This window comes from Bombus fervidus, chromosome 15 (assembly GCF_041682495.2).
Source record: "Bombus fervidus isolate BK054 chromosome 15, iyBomFerv1, whole genome shotgun sequence".
Classification (NCBI taxonomy): domain Eukaryota; kingdom Metazoa; phylum Arthropoda; class Insecta; order Hymenoptera; family Apidae; genus Bombus; species Bombus fervidus.
In genome coordinates, this window is record NC_091531.1 from 393,996 (window position 1) to 405,112 (window position 11,117).

An 11,117-nucleotide genomic window follows, 5' to 3' on the forward strand; every position below is an offset into this window, starting at 1 on the left:
CGTTGTCGTGCCATGGGAACAAAGCCTCGATGACATTGGCGAGCAACGCCAGATCCATGCTTGCGGTCAACGGAGGGCCCGATGGTCGCAACTTCTTCGTCACTATTCGGTAAGGCCGCCCCCACGGATCGGATTCGACCGCTTCAACCAATTCCATCCAGAACCGGGCTTCGCGATCTTGATTTCCCGCTGAAGAGTGCGTCTTGTCTCTCTGTATGCTTCGTAGCAGCGGGCGATCTCTTCCTCGTCGCGTATCCGCCTACGACGGATAAACGCCTAACTTCTTCAAGGTGATTTATAAGAGTTAAAAATAAGTGCATAATTAGAAAAATGTCAACGATGGATGACATTCTTGAAAGTTGGGAAGAAATTGAAGAATCAGAGGTGCTTGATAAAAAATTAGATGCCCTTCAGTTGAATGCGGTAGAAGCATTAGAAGAAATAGAATCTACGAGTTTCAAAACCAGTCACAATACGAGTACCAGGATGATAATGTTAGGGGAAGATGGTATGCGGTCTCAATATGTACCTCCAGAGCCAACGGTAAAAATATTGAAAAGACCTACAAGAGATTCACAAGGTAGTGGCAATGGACCTTTGGTGAATGGGGATAAACCAAAACAACCTATTAAATCTTTAAAACAGAGGGAACAAGAATACGCAGAAGCAAGAAAAAGAATTTTAGGCGAGGAGAAAAGTCCAGAGGAAAAATTAATGCAAGAAATAAATAAAATTCAACCAAAACCAATAACTCCAAGTAGCAGTGGGCTACCAAGTAATGTTCTTCGTATGCCTATTGGACCAGATGGAACACGGGGATTTAATGTACGCAGGTAGCGCGTCTTCCAGGGTTCAGTTCTTTCCACCTCTTTTCCTCCTCTTCCTTCACCTTAACATAGGGAAGAGAGGCAGCTATGAGGCTGATGGCAGAAAACAAACTAATCTTTCTGACCAAATATGAGCAGAATGCTCTTACAATTTTGAATGGAGCATAATAAGAATTGTGCTGCAGGACACTGTTATAAACAGATTATATACATAAAGAAACCAAGGTTATAAATTGGCGATCCTGCCACGATCCATTCATCGCATCAAGAGGAAACTTCAAAGGGAAGTCTACGGATTTTACAGCGAAGGACCATGGTCACCTATTTGATCAAAAGAAGGATCTACGAAGAATCTCGTTAAGCTGGCTTTCGCATATTATCGAAATCCTAAACCCGAAATACGTTCTGAAGATAGTGACTCTTCCGAAAATATCGCGTCTATCAAGATGAATCCAACTGACATGAGTACGGCAAAGCAGAGTGAATTAATTATGACTATACTCAAACAACTTCAAAATCTTACTCACGAGTTCAGAAACTTTAAAAGTAATACGGATCAAAGTATTAACAATATAAAAGAATTCGCGGAAACTTGTGATAGAAGACGGGCCAAAGAAATACGAGGCCTTGCAAAGGCTATGGAACTAAGGTACGACACCGAAACTGACCAACCGCTCACGAGCACGCCTTTAGCAACCGGTGTTGACCAAATGACAGACGACGAAACCGACGAACCAAATGTTTCACGAAGACAACGAAGTAATCACGTTACGACTAGACAAAGAAACGACCACAACGAAGACCAAGGGCTTGACACAGACAAGGCCATACAAACTATCGAGACACTACGGGGTCGAGATGACGTAGGCGTTGAAGATTTCATCTCATCGGTCCGCAAAACAAGAGCCAGATGTAAGGCAAGTGACAGAGAGCTATTATTAGACCTTATATTGATCCAAAGAATTACCGATGATGCAAAAAGAAATATACGGTATCTAAAAATTGACTCGTTCGAAAACTTGTATACATGCTTGAGACAACATGTGCTAACACCAACAACTATCAGCAATTGTAGGGACAAACTAAAGAATTTAAAACAAGGGGCAACAGAAAGTGTACAATCTTTCAATTCTAGATTCCGACAACAGCTCAATGAACTGAATTACGCAGTTCAAAACGAAAATCGTACACCAACCGAACGACGCATAGCTATAGATATTGAAGAACGCGAGGCGCTTAAAACATATTTACTCAACCTACGACATGAAATAGGACAGTCTGTTGTAGCATTTCGAAGCTATCTGTTGTAACCGTCACTCTGTTGGATTTCTGCAATAAATTTAATCTTTGCGTATCAAGTTCTATTTCCTTCACCCTATTCGTGAAAGAATCATTTCGTTCGTGCCGCGGCGCGAGGACATCACCGGCGATCTGTTAATTTCGCGATCTTTTGTGTCTCCGACGTGACAAAATTGGACAAACGCGGCCAAGCCGCTGTTAGGGGAAACACAGACGCCCGCCACCAACATTCCAGCCCACTCGACCGCGACATAGCCGCTGCCACGGTCAAGCAGGACGCCGGGGGCACTCAGCGCTGACGTCCACGTTATGACTGTTGATCTATCTAGGTCCCCGAAACACTTGGGAGCGTCGGGGACACGATACGGCTCAGCCACCACCACAAGGACGACCTCACTCTACCGGATGGTCTGGAAGAGCAGGTCTTGCGCCCGTCTAGATCCTCCGAGGTTACTTTGGAGGAGGCGCTTGAATTATTGCGCCAACTCCATGGCATCCTCCTGGCCATCTACTGCAAGCAGCAGTGGCGGTGCTTCCCTGGCCCCTTTCCGCAGCTGGCTCGCGGATGGGTCGCCTGATTGAAATTGACTTTCGAGCGGGCGCATGCCGCCCCACCCATCCTGTGGTCGGCGGATGCTCCGAGCAACTCACACAGGGGGCACTTGGGTGCAGAAGCAGGACAGCCTCTGGCACGATGTCCGCTTCCGCCGCACCTGTAGCACAGGTGCCCTCGATCCACAGTTGACACGCAAGTTGCTCGTACGTGCCCCAACTCCAAGCATTTGAAACACTGCAAGGGCCTCTTCGGGATGGCTATGACCCTCGCGGTGGACCAGTCCAAGACAATTTTTCCTGCCTGGGCTAATTTCCGGGCTCCAGCCACCGGGCACTTTATCCAAACTGACCCGAGGCCGCCTCTGGAGGCGCCAATCTCTCCGACTTGCACCTCCGCGCCGCCACATCTTGCCGCCAAGGCCAGTGCATGCCGCAGCTCCTCCTTCTTGACCGAGATGTCTATCCCGACCACTCTCAGTTCCGCCATCCTCGCTGGAGCCGCAACTCTTACCGTGGTCGGGTCTAGTACCTTAGCCAGACGCGTCGCAAGCAGTGACGCCTTCTCCCTGTCCTTGTCTCCAGGGACCTTTATTATAATGCCGCCCGACATGGCCCTCTTCATGTCCACGGACTCGACGCCGATCTCGGCAAGATGGATGTTCTGCCTGGTCGTTGTTATTACTTCCACACAAGACATCTTTGATCCCTCGCTCAGCGTTAGAGTCACCGCAGATGTTCGCGGTGTGCGAGGCAGCATGGCTCTCTTCGATGTCTGTATCGGTTCTTTGTCTGGTGTGGCGGCACTCGATTTGGGCGCATCTGTCGTCCTTGTTTGCGGCTGCTGACCTCTCCCATGTGGAGCCGCAGTCGCCCCTTTCTTCGCCGCCTCTCCAGCGGCTGTCTTCCTCTTCCTCTTGTTCTTCCTTAACTCTACCGCCTTCCATCCACCACCCTGCTGCTCTCTCGGGAGCGATGATATTTGGGTGGTGCGGCGTGTGGCAGAGTGTTCCGTTCTTCACCGCGCTTCAGGGCTGCGTAGTCGATCCCCAAAGCGCTCCTCAATGGCCCTCATTATGGAGGGTCCGATCTCTTCGAACCTCCTCTCTAGGGCAGCGAGACGCGCACTCTTGCTCTTACCCTCCCGTGGAGGACGGCCAGACTTGGAAACCGAGCCGATTCACTGCGGGCACTCGTGAACACAAGCAGCCCTTCTCGGCAGTTCTTTGCGCAGGGCTGTATTTTCTTCCTCCAAGAGGGACAGCTTTGCTTCTACAAGCCTTGTAGCTCCGGTGCTGCTGTGCGCTGGTCCCGTCCTTCTCACTAATTCACTCGTACCACATGCGAAGGAAGCTGCCGTCTCTTTTGAGGCCTTGATATATGTCCCCTTAAGATTGGACGATGTCGTCGCAACCTTCGTTATCTCGGAGACATGCCTTGTTAGCTCGACGCTGATGTCCGCAGCCGAGCTCGTCCTCATCTGCAGTGTCATTTCTTCGGAAACGTCCGGGGTAGTGCGCATGATTTCTCTTGTGCCTCTTCTTTCCCCTGGTCACCACTGAAGCCTCTGATGAGCGCGACACGAATGAAGTAACCGACTCTTCGTCGTCGAACCCCGTTCGCGCCCGCAACACTCTTGCCATCGTATGATCGTGAGATCATACGCGGTGTTACGCCACGAGGCTTAGTATAGATCATGTTTCTAATCGTCGCTCGCGCTCCTCCAGCGTCGCAGACAAATCGTCTTATTTGCCCGACGAAAAATATACAACGTATCGACGAGCGCATGGTTGCCGCCAAGTCGCGAGTTCCAGAAACGTCGATTTTTATTTTCACAAAGAAGTCGGCATACGTGATCATCGGCGCCAGCGGTGGCGTGATCCGAGCGCAGTAGGGGGTGTCTCCCCGAGAATTTATCTAAGGGCAGTCAGTCTCTTTTGAAAATTCAAACGACATACATCGTGAGGTCTAACGATTGAGATTAAAGTTGCTCTTCCGTTTTCACTTGTACTTAGAATTACCCTTACACTCCATCGACTCATACGTTACTTATACATACGCACCACTGTAACTATCTTCATTACAAAGTTGTAGGAATAAACTGTAACTTCTAATTTGTTAGATCGGTGTCATATTCAATTCAATCACCCTTATTATCCTAATCGAAATAGGGGATCGATCATTTCGCGGCGTCGATTGTCTAATCGTAACGGGAATTCACGACTCGCATTAACGTGCTTCCTCGCGATCGCGTCTCTCCGCGAGTGAACGAAACAGAACGCGCACCAGCAGCTAGCGCACCCGAAATGGTATTTGACCCTGAAGGTAATAACGATAACGAATAACAAGACTACAATAAACTGCGACAACACCAGACTATGTTATCAGCGGCAAGATACATTCCAATTTTAAACGGTGACGATGATGTTAGAATAGAAAATTTCATTTAAAAAATACGTGCTATGCGAATAAGTCGTTCACAAAACGATTTGTTATTGAAAGCCATTAAAGTCGATAAAATAGTTGGTAAAGCCGCGCAAAGTATTCGGAACATACATATTGAAAATTATGCAGATTTACATGACGCTTTGACATCCGACGTAGCAGTTCAAGTAACATATTCGTCAGAATACGGTGAAAAATTACGCGATTTGAAACAAGGACGGGACAAATCTGTTCAAAGCTTCAATATCCGATTCCGCCGCATATTAAATAAACTTACTTATGGAATAACTAATGAAAATCCACAATCACTTACACCAAGAAAATAATGACTGAAGCCACCATGAGAAAAGTAAGTCGAATTTATTCGAAAGGATTTCGACACGACATAAGACGCATACTATTAGCAAACGAGCCAGTTTCATTGGGCGAAATTGAAAAGAAAGCCACCGGCACTGAAACTGCAAAAATATAGGAGGGATTCGGAAATACAAATAATTCACTTTATTCAGCACACAACAGTTATACATATATTTTATACTCTGAAGACCTCGTAAACCTACTCGCACGCACGCTTGTTGTCAACCGACTCTTCCGGATGCTTCTAAAAGATTGCCAATCGTCTTTTGTCCTAACTAAGGCCTGGACGCCCTCTGACGCTTACACAAACATTCACATGTACAGTGTAACTGTATCATCTTCCTAACACGCCTCCTTACATTTACATTGTACACTTTATCGTATTTACATGCTTCGTCGAATTACTTAACAGAAACTTTAACACTTATTGCTTTATTTACATTCCTCTTGGTTTACATTCATCCATGATCTAAACCTTTCGAATTTCTCTCTACACAATGCCTTCGTAAAAATATCCGCAGTATTTTCGTCTGTACTTACTTTAATTATATTTATCTTATTTTCCTCTAAGCACTCGTGAACGTAGTGGTAATGAACTTCAATGTGTTTAGAATTTTTTGTAAAATTTCCGTACTTTGCTATACTTATCGCTCCAGAGTTATCCTCATAAATTTTTACAGGGTTATCGTTTAGATTTACATTGAAGATTTTCATAATTTCTCCAATAGACATAATTCACTCACCGCTTCCCATAGAGCTACATACTCTGCATACGTCGAAGCTTTTGCCACACAGCTTTGTTTTCTAGACTTCCATCCAATTACATTTCCATACAATCTAATTACATATCCAGAAGTCGATTTCCTATCTAAATGATCTCCTGCCCAATCAGCGTCTACATAACCATCTATCGTTTCACACTTTTCATTCCTTTTATAATCTATCCTTAAATCTCTAGTCCGGTACAAGTATTTCAATATTCGCAAAGCATATTTAGAATGTGTCTCGCTACAACAATCTTGAAATCTACTCAGATAATTCACACTATAACTTATATCGGGTCTGGTATTCATACTAATATACAACAATGCGCCAATTAAATTCTTGTATCCAATGTCCTCTCTATTTATCTCGGCCTTTTCAATTTTTAAGTTGGTCTCCATAGGTGTACTGTACAACTTGCTGTTTTGTAATTTATATTTGTTTGCTAACGATTCAATGTATTTCTTTTGGCTTAATCTCATTTCATTTTTGAAATAATCATACTCTATATTTATTCCAAGATATTCTTTTACTTCACCTAAATCTTTCATTTCAAATTTGTCAGTTAATAACCATTTTACACTTTGTATCTTCCTTTTGTTTCTACTACAGATTAACACATCGTCTACATATATTAACAAATAAACGACATTTTCTCCCTCTCCGTGAGTATATAAGCACAACTCTATGTCATTCTTCTTAAAACCTAATCTCGTCACATACCTATCAAAACACTCATACCAGTCCCTCGGACTTTCTTTTAAACCATAAAGCGCTTTCGATAATTTACAAACTCTATTCGTTCCGTCTGCATATCCCTTTGGTTGATTTACATATACCTCCGAGGTTACTTCACCATTTAAAAAGGCAGTTTCTACATCCATTTGCTCAATGATTAATCCATCTTGACAACAATATGATGGCAATATCTTAAAGGTCTGATCCTGACTCGCTACTGGGGAATATATGTCATCGGCTACGTTTCTTTGTTGGAATCCTCTTACCACTAACCTAGCCTTATACCTGCCATCTGATCGTCTCGTGTAAACCCATTTTACATCTAATACTTCTTTGCCTTTTACCCTTTCTACCAATTTCCAAGTTTTATTCTTATAGAGACATTCTATTTCCTTATCCATAGCCTGTTTCCAATCTTCACTATTTTCGCAACAAATCGCCTCCTCAAATGTACGAGGGATATCTACTCTACAATAATTTGCATGAATCTCACTAATGTTTTCCTTTTCTGGATACCTTACTGGAGTTCTCTTATTACGCGTATATCTCCTAGGGATGTTTAAGCTTTCAGAACTGTTATCATTTTCATCTTTCCTACTTTCTAACTCTTCCTTATTCATGCCGTCCAATAAATAATTATCTTTGTTATCATCGCTATCTGCATCTAACGAATTCTCCTCAAATCCGATAGTGTCTGTCTCTATGACCTCTACATGTTTAGCTATTGTTATTTTCCCACCTAATAAGACTCTGTACCCTACTTCACTATATCCTAACAGAATTCCCATATCTTCCTTCATGTCCCATTTGCAAACTTTTTTTTGTTCTGGCCTTCTTACAAAAACTTTACTTTCATGTAGATGTACATTTTCAACACTTGGTATCTCCCGAAGAATATTTCAAAAGGTGTCTTTGTGTCTATAGTATTTGATAGTATTCGATTTTTCAAGTATGCCGCTGTACATACTATTTCCGGCCAATACCTTTTATGTACTTTCGCTTCCGCTAACAAGCAACGCGCCATGTCCATTACCGTTCTATTATATCTTTCCGCTGTCCCGTTTAATTCATGTACGTATGTTGGGCAATTATTTATTCTGATACCTTTATCCCTAGCAAATTTATAAATTCGATTATTTAAATATTCTTTACCATTATCGCATCTTAATATTTTTAATCTCTTGCCCGTTAAAGACCTCATCTTTTTGATTTTATACAATAAATTCCAGCTACTTTACTATAATCATCGATAAATGAAATAAAATATTTTTCTCCATTGAATCCGGTAGTCTTAAAGGGACCACACACGTCCGTATGAATAATTTTCATTATTTCCCTAGCCTTAGTTCGATTATTTTTGAAAGATAAATTATGCATTTTGCTTTCTATACACACCCTACATTTCAAAAATTCCTTTTCAAATTCGTTCGGTATGCCAGTCACTAGCTGCTCTTTACCCAAAATATTTAAGTATTTAAAATTTACGTGTCCTAGCATCCTATGCCATCTTTCCTTATTACTCATACCACTACGTTCGGCACTGTTTACTAAATGCTCCTTCCCTTTCAATATACTTTTCATTCTATATGTCCCATTCTCTTTGATCGCTACAGCTGTAAATTTATTGTTCTCATCTATTATTTTTGCAATATTTCCTTTTGAAATAACCGTATTCTTATTGTCTGTTATGTTAAGGTTATGCGATGTTTGTGGGATTAAAGAAAAGCGTGGGTAAATTGTAAGGTATTGTATGTATATAATTTATTGTGAATGTAAAGTACAAAGTGTGGAATATATGTAAGCTGGTCCAGATCCGCACGCTAGCAATGTTACCCTGAGACTAAAAGAACGCTGAAGCCAACGTCGCACGTTTATGGTCTGTCGTCGACGCATTCTTTTGTCTATGCGCTATCGATGACCTCGGCGCTTGAGAAAGCCGAAGACCAGATGTAGAGTTTTCCTAAAAGTGTCGATCACCTTAACATGTTAATTTACCTAAACTGATCAAATTTGCGGACATTTCTTTCGCGTAAAATACTTTACTCATATTTATTTTATTTTGTTTTCCAAATACTTCAAAGTAGCTTATAACGTTTCCAACTTTTGTTGCTTTTACCGGTCCATTATCGTCTAAATATATATTTACTGGTTCCTTAAGGTCACTACATTCCTCAAAGTAACTTACATTATTAATTATATGATCGGTACAACCGCTATCTAATAGCCACAATATTTTGTTCTCACTTATCTCATTCGTCTCGCTGCTGCGTGCTGCGTGCGTTGTTGCTATCCATGTGCCGCTCGTGTCGGCTGTTGATTGACGATGGAAGTTTCCACGTCCCCTGCTCGTATTGCTTTTGTTTCCTTTTCCTCTGCTGCGACCGCGTGTTGACCCACGCCAACAGCTGTTACTACTTCCTGCTTGAACGCCATTTTGACACTCTCTCGCAAAGTGTCCTTCTCTTCCACATCTGAAGCATCCTCCCTTTTTTTGCAGAAAAGGCGTTGGTTTGCGTTTCTCCTCGATTGGATTTATTTTTCTTCTCTGCTATTTCAATTTTATTTTTCACATATGCTACCGTTTGATCTTCTTCTCTCAATGCATCTGTTATGTCCGCTATGTAACTGTATTCTTCGGGTAACGTATTCAGCATGTAATTTAGCTTTTCCCTCTCACTTACTTGTGCGTCCGCACCTTTTAATTCATTTATTAATTTTTCGAAATCGCTGAAGAACGATGCTGAATCTCTGTAGTTCTCAAGTCTTATCTTTTCCAATCTCCTTCTGCATACGATCTGTAGTGCCGTCGACTCTTTCAAGTACATTTCATCGAGCTTTTTCACTATTTCATATGCCGTTTTTTCTTCCCTGATATATTCCAATTGTCTATTTGTGATGGCACTGTAAATTATATTTATTGCCTTCAGATCCTTTTTGTCCCAATCTTCATTGTCTGTTTCGGTCTTCACTCTAGTTGTAACAATCTCGCATTCTTTATGCCTGAGAAACATCGTGATTCTTTGCTTCCACATACTATAATCCTCACCATCGAATATAGGTATCATGATTTCCGATCTCTCCATTTTAATTAATTCCTTATCTCTTACTCAGGCGTTCCTACGGGCTCCAAGTATATTTTTTTCTTTTTATCCTTTGAACGTTTCTTCCCTTGCTGAAACTTACTCGAACTAACTCGCAAGATTGAAGAACCACGCTATGCTACCATGTAAAGATATAGGAGGGATTCGGAAATACAAATAATTCACTTTATTCAGCACACAACAGTTATACATATATCTTATACTCTGAAGACCTCGTAAACCTACTCGCACGCACTCTTGTTGTCAACCGCCCTCTGACGCTTACACACACATTTACATGTACAGTGTAACTGTATCATCTTCCTAACACTTTTACTACGGCATGTGTTCTTCCTAGAGATCCATTTGACCGAGGGTGGAAGCTAGTGGTTTTAATGTGTTTAATCTTAAATGCCTCTTCGAATTTTATAATGAGTTCGCTATTGAAGTTTTGTCCCTGGTCTGTTAGAATTGTATTGGGTGCAGAAAATATGTAAATGTAGTGTTCTAAGAGTGCATTTATTATGGATTCTGTCTGTTGTGTCTTTAGTGGTACTAGGACCAAGTATTTCGTCAGTTCGTCATGTATTGAGAGTATAAATTGATTCCCTTTCTTAGTTTTGGTCATAGGTCCTATGATATCCATAGCAATTTTGTCGTTAGGTTGTAATGGTGTGTCCGATATTACTGGTTCTTCTTTTGGTCTAATCCGCGTTAATTTCTCCTTTTGACAAGCTTCACATCTCTTTATAAACTCTTCGACTTTATTTAATAAATATGGAATTTTATATCGTTCTTTTATTCTTTGGTATGTCTTTTGTATCCCTAAATGTCCTATCGTACTGTTATGATTTTCTTGAATTATTTTCTCTATCTCTTCCTCGGTTAATTCTTGGATTGGGTCCCACGCGAAAGTGACAGGGTATCGGGTATCATTGAAATATAGAAGCATAAGTTTGATCTGGCTTTTTTCTAATTCTGTAAACGTGTTGTCTCCTATACCTACTTTCTTGTTATTTCGTAATATGTTGTCGATTTTCCGTAACCACACTGCCTC

General features: G+C 41.9%; 1 protein-coding gene across 1 annotated transcript; it reads left to right on the forward strand.

Annotated features, from left to right (window-relative positions):
- Window positions 1-283: 283 nt before the first annotated feature.
- On the forward strand, window positions 284-1,061 carry LOC139994773 (SUZ RNA-binding domain-containing-like). Its single transcript, XM_072017712.1, has one exon. The coding sequence runs from the start codon at window positions 331-333 to the stop codon at window positions 835-837; it is 507 nt and encodes a 168-aa protein (XP_071873813.1). The 5' UTR covers window positions 284-330; the 3' UTR covers window positions 838-1,061.
- Window positions 1,062-11,117: the final 10,056 nt, after the last annotated feature.